Genomic DNA, 20,378 nt, shown 5'->3' with positions numbered 1-20,378 from the left:
CGATCTTTCAACAAATACACAAAGGTACATCTTGAATAATCATCTATAAAGGTTATAAAGTATTGAAAACCACCACGAGAATGAATGCCCGAAGGCCCCCACACATCAGAATGAACCAAGGAGAAAGCTTTATTAGAACGACTATTTGAAATTGGATAAGAAGCTCTAACATGCTTCGCAAACTGACACACATCACATGATAACATGGAAATGTTTAAACTAGAACATAGTTCAGGGAAAAAATGTTTCAAAATCCCAAATGGGAGATGACCAAGGCGTTCATGCCAAAACAAAAATAACTGACGACACTCTTCCTCCTTCTTCTCTGTTCTGCTGACGGCTGACATAAGAGCTGTGACAACGCGTATAGGAAGCCGATACAGCCCATCAGACACCAAACCAATCCCAATCCTCTTCCCTGTCACCAAGTCCTGCAAAACACAACGTTTTTCAGAAAATATAAGCTCACACTTCAGTTCCTTGGTAATCTTACTAACAGATAACAAATTTAAGGGAAGATGAGGAACATGTAAGGCATCATGAACTAAAAAATTATTTAACAAGGAAAGACTCCCTTTCCCTGCCACTGAAGTAAAGGAACCATCGGCAAGGGACACACGTTCCTTTCCCGAGGATAGCTTGTAGTCATGGAAAAGCTTGGGGTTGCCAGTCATGTGATGAGTGGCACCGCTGTCAACAATCCATTCACCCATAGAAGAAGTACCTTCTCCCCCTGAAACAGCCAATGCCTGATTGATCTTCACCTCATCTGGTGTATCTGCCTGACCAACATCCATCTTGCTCAAATATGCTCGTAGCTCACGAATCTGCTCTGCAGAAATAGAACCTTTCCCATCACTCAGACTTGTTGCAGACGATACAGGCTTCTTCCCACTCGAAGACCTCCCCCTACTATCCTTCTTCTCTGGATACAGGTCCCAACAAAAATCCCTAGTATGACCAAGTTTTTTGCAATGAGTACATTTTCGGGAAGAACGAGGAGTTCCCACAGGGGCACGGCTAACATAGGCAGACTGTTCTTCCCCCTTTCGTCCACTAGAGAGCAGCCTTCTCTGTTCTTCAGCTTCAACACGGGAATAGACATCTTCAATACTAAATGATTCGTCAGAGTTAAGAATCTGACTCCTTATATTTTCAAAGTCATCATTCAGTCCGGATAAGAAAAGGAATACCCTGTTTTCCCATTTATCAGTCATGTACTGCATCTGGTCGTGAGGACACCTCCATGGAATATCAGAGTGATAGTCAAGGTCCTCCCACTTAGATTTTAATGCTGCATAAAAGTCTGCAACCGAGAGAGCACCTTGTCGCAGGGAATACACATCCTTCATAAGTTGATACACACGAACTTTCCTTTTCTTTTGGCCATACATCTGCTCCAAAATAATCCACATATCCCTTGCAGTCTTCTTACGAAGAATGAGGGGTTGGATATCCGGGGACACTGAATTGACAATCCAGGTTTTGACCTGGTTGTCTTCAAGAAACCATGTATCCCAAGCCAGACTATCTGCAGCAGGTTCAACCTTTCTCCCATTCACATAGGCAATGCGTCCTCGCCCAGCAATCCCCATGGTAATCGCAGCAAACCATCGGGAATAGTTCTCCTTGGTAAGTTGAATGGTGGTAACCTGAACCGGTACATGATCAGTCCGCGCAGACACAACATCAGGCAGAGTAGTGTTGACTGAAGAAGAAGACGAGTCAGCCATGATCACGAGGTAGAAGTGGCTGCCAAAGAACACACACAGCAGCAGTAACCGAGAGAAGAGGTGAGATGACGCAGTCGGGGATCAACGGCGGAAGCGGCGGGAGCTGCGAAAGCAGCAGGACGCAGCAGGACGCAGCGGGACGCAGCAGGACGCAGCGGAAGCAGAGGGCCGCGCTTGGCAGCGCGCGCCGAGAAGAGGCGACGGCGTCGGACGTCGGCGTCGGTGGTCGGACGTCGGCGTCGGCAGAGGCGTCAGCAGAGACGTTGGCGTCGGCAGTCACGACACCAGCGACGCAGCAGTGGTCACAGCCACGGCGGGGCAGCGACGGAGGCAGTCACGTGGCCACGGTGCGGCGACAGCGGCGGTGGTCACGGTCACGGCCAGGACAGCGGCGGCGCAGCAAGGGCAGCGGCGGCGGTGGTGGTAGCGACGGCGACGGTGGTAGCGGCGGCGGCAGTCAGGGTTGGAACTTCACAACCATAGAACAAAAAACAGATTTTGTTTTCTCCAAGTCCGACGGCTCTGATACCATGTAGAAACAAAATGTGCACGAGAGTAGAAGAAAGCACACAGATGTAACGTGGAAAACCCTCGACTCGAGGGAAGAAAAACCACGGGTGAGGAGGTCTGGTGCCCACTAGCCTCCAGACACTCTCTCTCTTCAACACTTCATTAACTCAAAGATTAGGGTTTACAGAAGTATAAGTAGTCCTAATTAGGACAAACCGGATCGGGTACGGATCCGGACCCGAACAACAAAACCCGTCAACAGCAGGCTCCTGGAATTTTACATTTACAGTCTTTGTTTCCATATAATTTCCATTCTGGGACCCAAGAAACTTGGTTGGTAAGAAAAGAAAGGCCAGTCCTGGTTATGACACACCCGGCCATATTCTCTAGAATGAAATTTAACCCTATAATGCATTTTGTACTATCATGTAATTGCATGTGTCTAATGAATGTCTTAGGCCCTGGTTGATAGGCAGTATGTTCTTCTTCAGATAGTCTAAAAGCTATTTTATATTTGCATATTTCTTCATCATATTTGTGTAAGGATCCATCCATTTTTTCTGCCCAAAGTTGTAAGGCAAGGTCTAAACTTCAGTGGTATTCTGGTGGAACTAATGCTTTGTCTAATACCGAGACGCTACACCCTGTGTCTATTAAGGCATCTATTTCTAATTTCCACTTATCTATTTTGAATATACAAGGAATCCTGATAGTTGTTCTTCTTTGTTCCCTATGGTCAGTCTTTATATTGGGAAATGTTATAGTAGTTAGTGCCCTTTCTCCTTTTTCCAAAATTATGCCTTTTCCCTTGATATTTGGCATCTCGAAATTTGTTGGATCAAGCTTTATTATCTTGTTTTCTAAAGATCCTAATTTTAGTTCAGCTATGGCTAAAGTTTTTTCTATATCATCCATTCTATTTTCAAATAGAAGAATTCGTTTTTCTATAGTGTCATCTTTTCGTCCAATTTTTTCTAGAAGAAATTGATCCTGTCTTTGTTCTAGACAAAATTTGCATGCTTCAGTCATACAAACCTTGCACTGAAATCTTAGTTTTAGTTCTATACTAGGATACCCATTACAAAAGATGCATGGATGGTCGCTACTTCCTGATCTACGTTTCCATTCATGCTCATGTTTATACTCTATTTTGGCTAAGGTTTTCAAAATATAATCCATATTCAGCGTAGGATTATTTGCTTGATTTCAGTTATTAATTTTATGATTTCAGTATTATCTTTATATTCTTGTAAGCTTCCTAGTTTACTCAAAATTGTGGCTAGTTAGTCCTTTAGATATCTTTGGTTTTCTAATATGTCTTTAAAAATATTTCTTAAAGTATCAAATATGGGTTGTAAAAAGACCTGATTTTTAGTATTGTAGGATTCTAGGCTTTGTGCTAAGGAAATGTGTAGATCGGTTATACTATTCAGTTGTTGAGACATAGGACTAGTGTCCTCATTATGAAGTAGATGTTTTCCATTTTGAAAATAACAATAATGACTAAATTGGTTGTTTTTTACAGTACTTCTAGACTTTTGGTATAGTTCTAAGTTGAGGTATTCTAGCCGATTCATATGGTGGTGTAGTGGTATGGCAAACGTTCAGTGTTCGTACCATTCGTTGTATAAATATTCTTCATAGTCTGAGTAGTCTGTGTAACTATCATCTGATTGATAATGTGCATAATATTCTAACATATGCCATTGTTCCTCTATCCTGTTATTAAACACTAATTGTTTTAATTTTTTTATAAATTTCTTAACAATTACAAACTTTTTGAGATATTTTATAACTTTGTTTCTAGCTATTTGTTTCGCTTGTCTATTGTAAATTTTTGGGTCTGTTTGAGTTAGCATATTATATGTTTATGGTTTGGGTATATTTCAGGATTCAAATATTTTATTTTATGCATATAATAATACGAAAAAAAATCAGTAAACTATTAATTTTGGCTAGTAAATATTTTTGGATTTTTTGAAAAACACAGTTTTCTGGAATCAAAGGGTGCTTAAGGTATGATTTTTCGAAATCAAAATGTTCTTGAGCTTACTAGGTACTCATCTCTTTTTATCCCGCAGTCCTATGTATCAAGCATACAACTTCACACTCTATTTACGAGTCTTTAGTTTTAGGTTGGAAAAATTCCTTTCACAGGAACAGGGTTTTACGAACAGATAACACATCTATTATAAAAAAGAACAAACTGAAACATGGTAAGCTTATGGTATGATTCCCCCGATTTTGAAAACTTGGTATATTCTCCTTTCATAGAACACTATGTGCGACACCTTTGTCATCCCATTCAAACCTCACCGTTTGTGTACTTTTTCCCCTAAACGGCCTTCTCGCCTCACGGGTACCTCTTTTCCACAATAGCCTTTTGGTCTTAAAGGATTTACATAGCGGCTCGTCCAAAGAATCAAGAACTCAAAAACACGGGAATCAGATCATGAACAAAACATGTTACAGCAGGTTCTTCCTTATAAAGCATGGTTCCTACGCATAGATTCTGGCTAGGGCCAGAACTTCCAACATAAAACACAAAGATTCATAACAACAGATTATGAAGGCGTATGTAAAGATACATCCTTCCGGGGAAGAGACTTTCCCGTTCAGCTTATAAGCGAAGCACGAAAGAAAACGTTAAACACACATAAAAACTTTCATTAAAAGCATAACATACTTACAAGACCAAGAGCGTACTAGGCTCTAATACCAGTTATAAAGGGGGGCCGGATTTTTGCACGAAAGCGCCGGTTCGCTTCTTACAACCTATGTTTCAGCAAAGCAAATTCCAAACCAGGGTGGGGGAAAAGGTATTAATTGAAGGTTTCAGAAGTTCGAAACATTCTTCTACTTGAAAGCTGGAAAGTGTAAAAAAGAAAAATTAATAATAAAATAATAATAATACAAGCATGAGCCTCGAATATCACGATATTTTTTGAAACAACGTGATATTAAAACGTAAAAAATATATTTATCACATTTTTCCTATCTCTTTCCTTTTTTTTCATTTTCTTTTTTTTTAAGGTTAATGACATCATGGGTTCCCCTAAAACTTAAATTAAATTATTTAGTATCATTTTTATCATCATTAAGACATTATTTTATCATTTTATCTAGTTATGTTAAGGTTTTCTTATTTGTTTTAATTTTTACCTAATTTTTAAGATTTATTCATGTTATCAAAAATTATCCAAGATTTTCTCAAAATTTTCCTAAAAGACAAAAACAACTTTATCAAAAAATACCCAAGAAAAATCTCACCATTAAAAACTTGAAAACAATATTTGTGGCCATGGCATATTATGCTACAAATTTCAGTTCTTAATTGTGTTGAACCAGTGAACAAGATTTAACACTTCAATATATCATTAATGTATAGCTATCTGACTGTAGTTTGTTGTCACTTCACAGTTATATTCAAACTCGTTCATGAAGTAAAAAAACACTACAAAAATTTATGATCTGACCCAGACGAGTTATAAGCCAAAGCGCTGACTCACAGCAGCCAGCTGATCCAAGTCCAATAAGCAGGTTTGTAGACTATGCTCTGTACTGATTTTATTGATCATTAGTTACAAGGATACATAGTTGACAGAAGTACAGAAGCAACAGACTAAGCATCTGAAACAAGGAAAAAAAGATAAATCCTAATAATAAGCAAAAGTAGGCCATATGCTTTGTATGTCTTCGCAGTCATCGTGGCCCATCAACCACTTCCATATAACCCCATACGCTGCCATGTTAACTGCTTAGGCAATCCAAGCATTTCAGGATACCAGCACAATGAACGGGAAAGAGCCAGCAGTCAGATAGCAGAATAGAATCAGCTTCCAGACATGCAGGTTTTTCATCACATCAAATTTTCTAAGCCCTTTAATTGCCGAGGTAGCATAAAGTCCATCAATTTTAAGCAAGAGCACAAAAAACAACTTAAAAGCACACAAGAGAAGACATACACCTATCTTTTTCTTAATAAAGGTGGGGAGCCTATCTCCCAGAACTCCTTCATTGGACGACATACACCTATCTAAGCCGGTAACCATAACCAACATGTCACAGTTGCAATTCACCACTCAATTCCGGGTCCTTCTTTATAGTTGCTTAAAAGCTAAAAGAAAACAGAAAGAAAAGGAAAGAAAACCTGCCGACCACAAATCATGCTACCACAGCCAATTCGATTTCAGACAAAGAAGGATTTTCATAAACAACCAACAAATTCAAAACAGTAAAAAATAAATCAGCATATCACGAATCTAAGAAAAAGCAAGCAACAAACTTGAAGCTAAAAGCAACAATCAACAACCACACAAGGAACTGCTCACGCAGAAACTTCATCCCAACACAAAAGAACCAAAAAAGAAAAAAAAAAACAAAACAAAGAGCGAAAACATTTCAGGATTTCAGCCAAAAGAAGCAGAAAATCAAATAGATTGAAAGAAGGAAATTTCTGGCAAAGACCCACAAAGACGAAATCAGTCCAAGAACTGATCAATGGCGAAAGAGAGAGAGAAAGAGGAAGAACTTCCGGAAAGTACCACAAGAGAACAAATTAATACCAATCTCACTAACGACGACAAATATTGAACTACGATAGAGAGAAAAAAGGAGTTACCAGACCCCATCGAAGGGAGAAGCGGGTCGTCACAAGGCTGCTCTTCCTCCACGAGAAGCAGGAAAGAGGAAGGACAAGCCGCTGGATAACAGGGAAGTTTGATTGCAATTTGCACGGCTCGCGATAACACGTGGCACAATCCAGAAATTTCTTAAAGCACGCGATACTTTTGGAAACAGTGTCAAAGCGTGCCGTGTAGTTCACATTATTACATGTGGCATCACCTTTTAGAAGACAACACTGCGTCAACATAAAATGCTAAAACTAAATATTTCTTGCCAAAAATATATTACATAAAATATAAATTCAATGATAATAATCTATTGAAGGTCATTTAATTTATATTAGGTTAATGACACGTGCATTGATAATAAACTAAAGTGCATAAGCAATAGTTGAGCTACTTGTTGGTTGTTGGTTGGGGTGAGCCACTCTCACATCAATTCATCAAAAAATTCATTAACATTATATTAACTTCACATATTGTTATGACTCTAAAATTTTATGCAATGGCTACAGCAAAGTTGTCACCAATGCAAGTGCTTAAGGGATAGAAAATATTGGCTTATGCAAGTCAAAGTCAAAAGATCTTTTATCCAAAAAAAAAAATTTCTTTGTCCGTAAAATTACTACACTTGATCTTAGCCAAAAGGCTGAGGAAGGTGTTGTTATTAACATAATATGAATTATTTTCAATAGATTATTATTATTATATCAATTTTTATGTAAATAATACTAAGTTTGCTAAACTTTATTTAGTTTTTTGCATTTTATGTTGAACACATAATTTTTTTTTATTTGAGGAAATCACTCCTTGATTGAAGGACTTAGTTGCTCGAATGACCACTTTAAATCTCAAAGCCACTATCTTGTTTCGAGAGTCATAACAAACATAACAAAGAGCAAGAAGCATAACCAAGAATAAGGAGTCAGAACCCATGAGACTTGAACCAGCAGCAACTAGCGCTTGCCAGTTGGAAGTGTGTTACACTCATTGAGGCAATATAGAGGCAATATAAGATTGAGTCAATAGATTTGAACGTAATTTTTAAGAGACTAGGATTATACTTATTTAATATAGATGGTTGGGTTGACGGTCATGTCAAACCCATGACACTTGAGTTGAAGGGTATAAACCAGCTAGGTCTCAAAATAGCCTTAGACCCTATAAAAGCGAGAGAAGAAAGGGTGGCCTCGCCTCGCCCCTTTTGAAAAACTACCAACAAAGTATATTTTGTATCTCAAATGATGCTGATTAGACATTTTCTCATCGTTGAGATTCCACCAAGCCTTCGAGGGTCAAGATTATTAAAAGTTCGTGTGAGAGATTGAAGGGCTAAAGATGCCGATCATGGTTATAAGTAAAAGAAGTTATAATTTTTTTTGTCAAAAGAAAAAGAAATATAATAATGCAAGAATGTAGCGGGGATTTTATTTGTTTATTTTTTTTTTTTAATGAGGAGCGTGGGATTTGTCAAGGGACTTGACATGGCTGATGTATTTTTCAAAATATTTATAAGGGAAAAAAAGGTTAAAAATTTTATTTTATTTTTTAATGCTCCAATTATAGGGGGCAAATCAAATAAGGGCAGGGCTAATAATGTGAAAACTGGCGCATCATCCCCATCAATTTAAAGGGGTGCATGTGATACCAATATAAGAATACACTATTTCCTTACCAAGTACCGACACAGTCTTAAATCCTAGAGGAGGTAAGAAGGAAGGGAAAGACTTACTCATTTTCTTGGCGGGAAGTAATTCTCAAAGTAAAGGCGACAAAAACAAACACTAATTATAGTGGATTGATTTCAACAAAGAGGCATGAAACGTAACCTTATTATAGTGCAAAACTTGTTTTTTGAAAGGGAAGTAAAAAACACACCATCCCCTAGGTTATTCGCAACAAATAAAAAGTGTCTTGGTCGTATTATCCAACGTACGAACCAGTTTTTCAAAACTGATTTGAAAACTATTTTTTATTTAAGAAAATGAAAAAGCACTGCCTAACTTTTAAAATTTAACAAATAAGCACTCAAATAAAGAAATTGTTACAAAAAAAAGCATTATTTTTATGTGGAATAGCAAAGTCCCCTCTTAAAAATTGGCTGTTTAAGGTTTTAAATAGGTATTTGTAAGTGGATTAAGGAGGAAAATGGGCACACGCACTGCAAAGATTATTTAATCGACTGTGTCTAAATGAACTCAAGAGGGACAAACGAAACCCCTTCTATAAGGACAAAATGTAAAAATTGATATTTTTGTCTTTTTCTAAAACAGAATTACCTCCTACAAGGCTACAAAAGAGAAAATACTGTGAATTGAAAACAAAAATGCCCCCATCTTACCGAAATTCACTCCTTTGCAAATTGCTTGCATTTGTAACAAGCTGTATTGACCAAAACAGATTTATTACATTGACATATGTTTACTTTGTTAATAAAAACGTAATTAATTAAATTGTTTTTGAAAAAAAAAAACATAATCTGAAGGTACATTCTTGGACACACACAAACACTAGATAGATGTAGTTACCCACAATTAATTTGAAGTAATAAAAAAAAAGTAATCGCAATATTTTCTTATCTAAAAGCAAACACAAACTTATTTGGTTTCCATCTTCTCTCTCATTTTCCATGTTTTTTATATCTTTTATGAAAGAAACAAAAACTTTTTGAATCAACCCTGCTGAAAATTAGGCCTCCACCTTTATTAATCAAAAATAAAAAATTTGCCATACAAAATTTTTTCAGACAGCCCAAACTCCTGGCCACCGGTGAGCGATCGTCTGGACAGCCCCTTGGTGACAACGACAGCGCAAAGGATGGAAAGATTGCAGAATATGAACAACTTCAGAACAGAAATTGCATTGAATTTTTTCACACCACAAATCACAAGCATACTGGTACATCTCCCTTGTTTGACAAGTTTTGAATGAACAAATTTTATACAAGGCATTTACGCCAACAGCTCTTTAGGAGCCAGAGAAAAAAGAAAAATTAAATTTCTTGGATAACTGAACAATGGATTTATAAAATGTAAAAGGTAAGGCTTATGGGAAACAGATGATGCTCACCGTTGAACTTCTAAAATCAAAACGCAAGAAAGTCGCTGCTGATAATCTCGATAAGATGTATGACAGGAAACGCGTGGCTAACAGATAGATAACAGAATCAATTTTTTTGTGTCAATTTGTACATATCTGTTTCTTCCATTTTTACAGTATTACCGTTCTTAACTTCTGTATATCTTTGTAAAATTCAGTGGAAGAGTTAACGGGTTGCTCATTCAATACTTTCTTCTCTTCGATCCTTGTCTTCTACTTTGCTCGTGTGAATTCTCTCATGGTATCAGAACGACAAGGAGCAGTCATGGCTGACAAGGGGAAAAACATCGGCAACTTGGAAAACTTCCAGGTGACATCTGATCCCTTCTACCTGCATCATTCTGATAATCCGGCAAGTGGGTTGGTAAAAGGGAAAGAAGCAAACACAGTGACACAGGGAATTTTAAATTTTAACGTGGTTCGGCTCAGAAACGAGTCTACATCTACGAACAAATTATTTCTCTCTCACACGCCTCAATCATTTGTGTTAGAGCTTCCATTGACATTTAAATGAATACAAGGATCATCCATTTCTTGATTTTTAGGATCTTGATTGGCATCAATATCTTGACCATATTGTTGGTTACACCTCTGATTTCCTTTCCTAATCTTCTGCAACAAAAGCGACAACAGTTTTGCCAGCAACAGTCTTGCCTTGAGTGTTATCTTCAATAGTTGGTATCTCAACTACTTACCATGGACAATTATGCAGTCTAGGACTGTGATCATGGCTCTATCAACCAAGAATAAGTTAGGCTTTGTGGATGGGACCATCAAAGAGCCAATGGAAGGTGAAAGTAATCGTGCATGATGGATTAGATGTAATAACTTAGTTTATCGTGGATCCTTAATTCTGTCAGCAAAGATATTCTTGCTAGTATTGCATACTCAACCTCAACACAAGTAGTATGGGAAGAGTTAATGGAAAGATAAACTCAAAACCTTACACCAAGCATTTTTCAATTGCAAAGCAAAATATGCCGCTTACAGCAAAAAATTATGCATGATACCACGTATTATACAAAAATCAAAGCATTGTAGGAAGAACTTAGTTCTTACACCCCGGCGCCATCATCCGAAGGCATAAAAGCACACTCAGATTAGATTCAAAGAGAATGAGTAATCCAATTTTTAATAGGACTTAATGATTCTTACCGTGTCATTGGAGAGTAGATCCTTTTGCTTGATCCACGTCGCTCCTGAGGCTGCCTTGGCAATATCTCACAAGTAAAGTTGAAAGTGGAGGCATATGATCATATCTCAAGTTTAAAAGCCATAGAGGAGGATGCCAAGGCTGCCTATCATGTAGCTGTTGCCATAAATACAAGTCATGTGAAAGAAAAATGCTTCAAGTTGATCAGTTATCCTCCAGGACATCGGTTGTATGATCCCAACTTCAAATCATTAGTGGTTGCAGCAATAGCATATAATCAAAAGTCTGCCTGATTCCTACACAACTGGTGGTATTGATTCTTCTAGCAACAGTGGTCAAGGTAGCAAGGAAGTTGTGCCTTCATTCACTATGGATGAGTATCAAAAACTCTTGTCACTTGTTAGAACGTCGTCTACCTCTATTAACTTTGCAAGTCATTTTTTTTTTTCATTAGATGTTAGGCATGTTCCTTAGATTGGATTATAGACTTGGTGCACCTGACACATTTGTGCCTATAGCTCACTACTTCAAAATCCAACCAATTGTTGTGTGCCCATAAAACTACCTAATGGACATATATATTCCTATCTACCAGACCTGTGACATTAGGCTATTACCATTAACTCTTGAAAGCACCTTGTATATCCCATTCTTCAAAGTGAACCTGCTTTCTATAAGCCAATTAATCAAAATTTAAATTGTTCAATAAACTTTTGCTACCTAGCATTGATGACAACAATTGGTGAGAGTAAAAAAAGAGGAGGCTTATATGAATTTTGTCTAGTGGACTCACCCACAAGCTTTTTTAATGTGACTTCTTCTTATCAAAACCTTTTGGCATAGGCGATTCGGTCATCTTTCTTTTTCTCACTTTAAACTTGTTCATTCATATTTGGGATTGAATTGTGATTTGAATAAAGATACTTAATGTGATGCTTGCCACCATGCAAAGCAAACTAGTTTGAAGTTTGATTTAAGTAGTATTTCAACTTTGAAACCTTTTGAGTTAATATATTGTAATATTTCGGGAACATATACTCAGTCTACTTTTAGTAGAGCACATTTAAGCATAGTAGATCACTATGCCAGGGCCACATGGATATTTTTGATGCAAGACAAGCGTGAAGCATTTTCTCATTTGAAATTTCTTTGCATTCATAAAAAGTTAGTTTGGAGATTGCATTGCAAGTGTGCACTCAAACAATGGCTCTGAATTTGTTTAACACAAAATGAAGTCTTTTTTTCAAGTGCAAGGTATATTGCATGAAGACAGTTGTGTGGCTACTCCACAACAGAATGGAGTAGTAGAGCAAAAACACTGACATCTCTTGGAAGTAGCTCGAGCTTTAGGATTTGAAGCAAATCTATCAAAACGTTTTTGGAGAGAATGCTGTTTGACCGCAATGTATTTAATTGATTGCACTCCAACTCCAATTTTGAAAGGAAAGTCACCTTTGAAAAAGTTTTTTGAAAAAGAAAACCAATTTTTGAGCATGTACGAGTTTTTGGATCACTTTGTTATACTACAAATGATGATCACAATAGAGGAAATTTTGATTCGAAAGCTCATAGATGTATCTTTCTTCATTATCCTGAAGGATAAAATGCATATAAAATATTGATTTAGAAAGCAAAGGAGTTTTTACTAGTTGGTATGTCATTTTTATGAGAATATTTTTCCTTTCACACAAAAAGAAGATGAAAGTCTGATCATACTTACGTTCTTGGCTGGGATCCCAGCCACCCTGACCTATTTCACATTCTTTATATCCCATAGCGCTGGAACACAAAAAAACCATGCTGCAAGATTCAGCTTCAGGGTTTTGATTACTGATATGCAAACAGCTTATAGATGTCCTCACATAAAAAAACTGACCTAATAAGCCTGTCTCCCCTTGAATAGCTTTACCCAGCTTGTCTCTCCTAACATTGCAGTTGGTCCGAACCACTATGGAGCCAACGTTTGAGGAGAGTGTGCTTAAACATTTGTTGAACACCCAAGATTCTGAAAACAGTCGACCGATCTAGTCCAGCAGCAAATACCAAAAATATATTGTCCGTCCTTGTGTTTAACCATACCTGCCATTCGATTCAGCCCATCTCGATTCCAAGAGACAATCTGAACGTTGTATGTTGTCCCTTCTTGGAAAACCTAGTTTGAAGTGAAAAAGCCTAGCCAAATCCAGACTTCAACGCATTTTGCATCCTTTCCGCTCCATGCTATCTTCTTATACTACTCCTTGCAATAGTTCCAAAGTCTCACAGCAGCGCTCTCATGAGACTGAACCCTCATCATGCCACCAAATGAAAGGTTATGCACCAGATTTTCTTCCATACCTTACTTTTGAACTTTCTCCTAGGCCACCAAATCGGTCCTTGCTTGATCGTTTGATTCCTTGGGGCAGACAGGTTAAATTTGCCCACAATTACTTGCCGCAACCATCTATACTTGGGGTACTGAAAAAAACAGATGGCTTCCATTTTCTTCACTCCTGTGGCAAAGATCACACCGAGAAGCCATTTGCATCCAAAAACTTTTTCACTATGGCATCCAGCATTAGTTTGCCTTCATTACCAACGTCACGAGAATAGCCATTCTTCACCCATATTAGTTCCCTCCATTTCTCTACGTCCTTTCGGATCCTAATCTTCTCCCAAATACCATTGTGAGCAATGGAATTGGAAGGTTGTTGTACCCAGACAAGGTCATTTTTTGGTTGTCCAATAAGCACTATATTTCTGAGCTCAGCCTCAAACTGCAAGCTTGATCGAAGATCTCTTGGTTTCTCTGCGTAACATTTCACAAACGGTCAGAGCACCACTGGAGCGAACAAGTATAAAGCAGTTGCTATCAATCCATTCCAGGAAAGGGCTACCCACCCATCTGCCTTTCCAGAACTTTACTTGTATTCCATCCTTCACTGCCCAAGTGACTGAATCTTTAATAAGTTTCTAGTGTTTAGCATATCCTTCCATGTAGTGGAGCTATTTGAAGGAGCGTTTGACTGCCACATGCTATGCCTAATGATATATTTTGTCCTGACATATGAGGCCCAAAGACTGTCTGGCCTCAACAAGCCAAAAAGGCAAAAATTGGCCATGTTAACATCCTTAATCCTCCTTATGCCCAACCCCATCCCACTAGTTTAGGAGACCCGAGGTACGACCCCTCGGTTCAGGGATCGAAGTACCAGCCACTAATCATCTGAATTGGGCCATAACGAGCATGGAACCGGTTTCCCGACCAGCCTGGGTCGCAAACGGGATTGTAGATCGCAAATTCGGATCAAGACTCTTCAGGCAGGTCCAGTTTTGGGCGTGGGCTTGAGTCGCTTGATCTCACCAGTCATCCCTCTCCTCCACCGCTTGCCGGCACATCTCCGCCTGGCTAGCTGCTTGTAGTCCGCGCCAACGGCATCGCCTAACCGGTTGAGCACAGGTGTTGGCCAATCCGGCCGGTTGCAGGACGAAGAGCAGATGCCCCTCTTTTGAGGGAACAAAACCGCCACCACCGCCACCTAAAGTTGCGTAGTCTGGCTTCTATCCACTTGAAACAGGGCATCCGACCTCTTCCCCATGGTCACCACCATGTCAACTATCTTACTATGGATGGGGATGGGCAATGGGTTCGGTTGTGAGGGTGGTCTGCCGGAGCTCCTTTTCCTGCCTAATATTGTTGAGGAAACTCAAGAAGGCATCCTGCTTTAGTTGAAACGAGAGCACTTCCTCCTACAATGGAGGAAACTAGACTGCATGGCTCCCGTTGATGGACGGAGTCTAGTTGGAAGTTGGTCGGCATGAACTTCCCCATGCCTGCCCCTGCTGTTCGTCGGAGTTTTGGGGACAACAATGGAGTCACCCACAGCTCCTTCACTTTCTTCGAAGCTTTTTGTACAGTATTTTTCCAATGTCACGATTCTGTTCTTGTCTTCCTTCGAGCATGTCTTTTGAGGGTTTGGTAATGCACCTTTGAAGTTGCATCCATTCCTTCCACCGAATCGGTCAATAATAACTGCAGTTTTTCTTTTCACGGCGTTCATGTTTTCTTGCATTGCAACGATCGAATCTCTAGACGAAGCAATCTGATCTCCAATGCTTTTCTGTTGTTCCTCAGGACTCTTCCTTGAACTGTGTGTCATTGAAATCAAACTGAGAAAGATGAACAAAGGCTCTAATACCAAGTTGATGCAGTGGAAATGAATACTTATCCTCTAATCCACGATCAAACACCTAACTAATCTAGGGATAATTGAAAGAGAAGCAAAATGGAAATATAAAAGGGGAAAGGAAATCACAATAACTCATTCTGACACTACAAGACTAGCGGAAAGAGGAAGGAAAGCCACCCACTGCACCAGTTGACAGGGACCGAGTTTTTTACTCTGATCCAGTGGTCCAGTGTTTACAGGTTGTGTGGTTCGCTGAAGAACGACGAACCTTGCGGCCACTGAACTTCTTGCCGCATTATTGGACCGCTCAGACCACTAGAGTGTGTGAAGGGCTCACTCACGACCGGTGCGAAAGACTTGGATTCCATATGAAATATACATCCATGTCTTTCTTTTTCGCGAGGACATCCACTCGCTGAACCAACCTTTCTTGCCGAGGCTGCGGGGTCTTTGATTCCTGCTTGGCGCGGTATCGTAGATATCCAACTGGGAGATGAAAAGCCTGTGAGAGCCGACGCTTCGTTCCGTGCGTCAACACGTCTTCCCGGAAATGTTCAACAAAAGTTTTTCCCCTTTGGCGGCTGTGCCGCCCTGTGGAGTCGACGTTCTTAAGGCTCCACTTGACAGCCTTTCGATCGATACACAGTTGAGGAGGCCGATCAAGAACGCTACAGGTGTGGGAGCGATCCTGGTCAGGGAAGGCTCAGACGGCGCACAGAAGAAATTGCCTTTTCTTTGCTGCTACAGCGGAAACCCTATGAAAGTACCAACGGCTAACAGCCCCTCTTCGAATAAGAAATGAAAGACCGGTGTACTACAAAATTAATTTGTTTTGGATGAGTTCAAAACTCATTTGTATGTCATCAGTACTCACCATACCAAACAGGTCAGGACTTATTGAAAGGTCAAGATTCATTATGGAAAAGTTAGGATCTCGTGTTCCTCCCTGCTGTAGCTTCATTGGGCTTGACCCGTCATCGGCGTAGAAGCGAGCTTCTATAAGTACTAATGACATTTGTTTGTCAAGTGAGTACTAATGACATTAAATTGCAATGAGTCCTGTCGCTCGTAGGCCTCTCTAATCTCAGTCAGCTTGGTTCCCCCGAATCACATCACGCTTTTTTTGAGTGGTTTGGATTCCTGACTTCCCCCTCTTCAAAGTCGAGACAAGATTGGTACGCTCACTCTCCGTGGACAGGTTGCGAGGAATCCCACATTAGGGTTTTTTCATTCACTCAATAACTGACTACAGAATAGGCCTAAACGCCTTAAATAGGCTAAAAAATTGATCTATGGATCTTGCACCATGCAAAAGGAAATAACAAATAGAACTCCAAAATATGAAAATAAATCTAGTTGCTTTGCTCCTGTGTCATTTGTCATGATTGATAAGTTCAGGAGGGGGCGGGAGAGGAGGTGGGCCAGGATCACTTCCCTTTTGACGCCTACACAGATGCAGAAGGGAATTTAGCATTTCAGATTGAAACTTATATAAACAGCATTTCAAATTATTAACAAAGGTAAGAGAAAGCTTACCCTAAGCAATTGAGCTCTTGAGTCGCTTGATACTGGAAAGGAATTTCCATAAGAGCGGCCAGGGCAAATGCAGCTTCCTTCTTGGCTATCCCATGATTCGTTGACATTATCTTTGTGAAGTTCACAAACTGCAAAGGGCATAACCACAGTTGATTTTCCCACAAGCAAAACCACTAACAGTAGGTAGGGGGTGGATGCCATATGCTCAAAGGTTTAAACGCTTTAAACAAAGATAAAGACTGAGGTTGTCACAGCACCACAGCATGCACAGCCTCTTTCTCTCTTCTTTCCTCCCCATTCATCATAAAATAGGCCCGCAGCTTGATCAAGCAAGTAATCTATCAAAAGCCTACAAACTGTGCCACATGGACACTCCTGAAAAGGCACGATACCTACAGAAGACGCAAGAAATGGTGGACCTAGGAATTTTTTATTGTCGGGGCCCAACTATAGTTTCAAAATTTCAATAATTTTTTGATATATTTTGAATTTTTGATAACAATGCAAATATGTGTTTGTTTAAAATATTATAATTGATATATATATATATATATATATATATTATATTATATTATATTATATTATATTTGTGTGTGTGTATATATATATATATATAGTCATTCCTGCACCTAAGTTTTTTGAAAATGCTTTCCACCAATGCATGCTTGTGTGTGTGTATATATATACATATAGTCATTCCTGCACCTAAGTTTTTTGAAAATGCTTTGCACCAATGCATGCACCTACACTCATATGTACCTGCACCAATTTGACATAACCAGCAACTAATGAGCAGCCATACGAGCTCAGCTGCTTCATTTACAAATGAAATCTACATACAACTTCATCAAACAACCTCAGCAACTAAAACCGAGAGAGATAGGGATCAAAGAAAATTGGATGTCTCTCGATTCACTAATCTACTATATCACAAAGTGACAGAAACTCATTCTTTCCAATAGAACACCTCTCCCAAAATGGAGCATCATTGCACACACACACACACACACACACACACACACACACACATATATATATCTATATATATATATATATATATATATATATATATATATATATATATATATATATATATAATTTATTTATTTATTTATTTATTCTAGTTACAAATTTTTTTTTCAAAAAAACACGGAAAAACACGTGATAAATTAAATGGCTGTTTAAAACTTTGTTTTGAAAAAAACGTTAAAAACAAAAATGTGTTTTTAAATTGTTTTTTCACATTTTTTATTTTTTCAGTTTTTCAATGGCAAACAGTTTTTTTTTATTTTCCATTTTTTATTTGTTGCAAATCTATTTATCTTTTGATGTTTGTGTTATTAGTTTCTCATTTATTTTATTTTTTCCTCATTTTTAGTTCTTTAAAATTTTTAAAATTTACCATATTTTTTCCATCTTTTTTCAAGTTCGCCGTATTATACCTGAGAAAAACCTCGCCGTTTAAAACTCTAAAACGTTATTTGTGACTATAAATATATATATATATATATATATATATTCTCTTTGTGTGTGTGAGAGGGAGTAGAGATATGCATTCAGCTAGTTTCTCTTTGGGGCCAGCTGAACCACCCTTCCATGGCGCTCTTTCTCTCCCCTAACCCTCTTACCTACCCTCTCTCCTCTCATTCAATGCTATAGATCTTTAGTCAAATGCTGATGTTTCTCTCTTTACTTTTATTGAAGAGAAAATCTATGTTCCAATGGAGCCCGAGCAGTTTGGCACATCTGAAGGGGTCAGTGGGTGGATGGTTGTTACTCCAAGTCCTGTGGGTGTCCGCCTCTTGCTTTTGCTGATGCATGCTACAACCCTTGGGGTGCTAAAGTGGCCTTGCAGTTTTACACTGCCAAGCACACAACCAAGTTTCCCAGCCTCAGGGGTTTCCGAAGTAAATTGAAAAAAAAAAAATCCCCAAGGACGAGGGGGTTTGGCACACCTGGGATTTTTAGGCAGCCAAATGCTAGTTGAAGTCTCATGGGTGTCAGCATCTTGCACTTGCTGACACATACTCTGACCCTGAGTGTGAATGAGTAACTTTGGAGTTTTACACCATCGAGCGAGCGTCTGTCTCAAGTAGAACCGAATTTGGATTGTTTTGTCCCAACAGAAATACACTTGAAATTCTAGAGGAAATGGGACTTTCAAGAGCCTAGCCCATTGATCTCTTCACCCAATATTGTCAGCTTGATTCATATACTTAATACATTTACATAATATCCTCAACAACAAACGCATGCATGATGCACTTCAGGGGTCCTAACATATCTAAAGCTTAATCCAGGTCAATGACCCTATTAAAAAAGCAATGTGTCTAGGACCCTAGGTCATCAAATGAGTTTGAACTTAAGAGGGCTACGACCAAACACCTTGTGTGAGATTATTTGGGCCAAAAATTTACTACAAAACCTTCATTTTGATCTTGCTTGCTCATTGAGTTGTATTGTGAAAATCAACCTTAGGCTCTATACTGCTAACTGCTAAGTATGTGCATCATGTAACAAACCAACATACAGACATCCACCATCAAATTGCATCTGCATGCCCACTAGCAAAGCCATTGGAAAAATGTCTTTCAATTTTCGCAAGCAAAACGGGTGTTAAAAGTTGCACTTCTTAGTCTTTATATTCATTGTGAATTTGCACAGAATTTTCGTTCAAATCAAAAGTAGTTCAGCTTGTATTGTATAAGGCACAGATTTTCTGTTCCTATCGACCATAAATCATGGTACCATAGACAATTCGATTTCAGAGAAAGAAGGATTCTTGTAAACAACCAACAAATTTCAAACAGCAAGAAGTAAATCAGCATACATGAACCTGGCAAAAAGCAAGCAACAGAACTTAAAGTGGAAAGCAACAATCACATAACGAACTTAACCTGGCACAACCATTTCGATTTCAGAGAAAGAAGGATTTTCATAAGCAACCAACAAATTTCAAACAGAAACCACAAAGAAAAATCAGTACCAAGTACTGATTGATGGCGAAACTTGAACTCCGAGAGAGAGAGAGAACTTCCGGAAAGGACCAAAGAGAACAAATTCATACCAATTTCACTGACGATAACAAATAAAGAACTACGAGAGAGAGAGATACCAGACCCCATCGAAGGCCGAAGCAGGACGTCACAGGCAGGGGCCATGACGCCCCGTCAGTTTTTAAAAAATGAGAGACAGAGACAGAGAGACCAGACCCCATCGAAGGGAGAAGCAGTCGGAAGGGTCCGGCAGGGCGCCCTCCACCAAAATTTAAAAATTTAAATTTTTAAAAAATATTTTAATTTTATAAAATTATATCTTGACCCCCTGTTTAAAGTGTAGAACTGATCCTTAGATTTGAAAGGTTGATTGCACGGTTCCTTATAACAGGTGGCACTCCAGAAATTTCTTAAAGCCGCGATACTTTTGGATATAACATGAAAGCGCTCCTGCGTGGTTTAGATTATTACCTGTGGTATCACCTTTTAAAAGACAAAGCTATGTGCTCAACATAAAATGCTAATCCTAAATATTTTTTTACCAAAAATGAATTAGT

General features: G+C 38.8%; 2 protein-coding genes across 8 annotated transcripts in view; both read right to left on the bottom strand.

Annotated features, from left to right (window-relative positions):
• The window catches only part of LOC116266789 (E3 ubiquitin-protein ligase RGLG3-like), a 47,886-nt gene extending 27,829 nt beyond the window's left edge, over window positions 1-20,057 (bottom strand). The window contains exons 1-2 of one of the 7 annotated variants that reach the window (XM_050081206.1): window positions 6,865-6,896; window positions 4,934-5,018 (exon numbers count right to left, since the gene is read on the bottom strand). The gene's annotated coding sequence lies outside the window, so the exon portion shown is untranslated. Of the gene's footprint in view, window positions 1-4,933; window positions 5,019-6,714; window positions 6,734-6,864; window positions 6,978-19,940; window positions 19,957-20,032 lie in introns of those variants that run through there. The other 6 variants (XM_031648148.2, XM_050081204.1, XM_050081205.1 and 3 more) reach the window with 6 other exon arrangements.
• On the bottom strand, window positions 304-4,917 carry LOC126410684 (uncharacterized). The gene is made up of 2 exons (XM_050081207.1): window positions 725-4,917; window positions 304-431 (listed from the first exon to the last, which is right to left on the bottom strand). The coding sequence occupies exons 1-2, from the start codon at window positions 1,731-1,733 to the stop codon at window positions 388-390; spliced, it is 1,053 nt and encodes a 350-aa protein (XP_049937164.1). The 5' UTR covers window positions 1,734-4,917; the 3' UTR covers window positions 304-387.
• Window positions 20,058-20,378: the final 321 nt, after the last annotated feature.

Source organism: Nymphaea colorata, chromosome 13, assembly GCF_008831285.2.
Source record: "Nymphaea colorata isolate Beijing-Zhang1983 chromosome 13, ASM883128v2, whole genome shotgun sequence".
In the NCBI taxonomy this organism is placed as follows: domain Eukaryota; kingdom Viridiplantae; phylum Streptophyta; class Magnoliopsida; order Nymphaeales; family Nymphaeaceae; genus Nymphaea; species Nymphaea colorata.
The sequence above is the reverse complement of the archived record's forward strand: the minus strand, read 5'-3'. Positions and strand labels throughout refer to the sequence as shown.

Excerpts from the sequence above, each read along its gene's own strand:
- LOC126410684 (XM_050081207.1), bottom strand. The coding sequence starts at position 1,733 with ATGGCTGACTCGTCTTCTTCTTCAGTCAACACTACTCTGCCTGATGTT. Across the intron at positions 432-724 it reads GGCTGTTTCAGGGGGAGAAG|GACTTGGTGACAGGGAAGAG; the intron begins GTACTTCTTCTA and ends TGTGTTTTGCAG.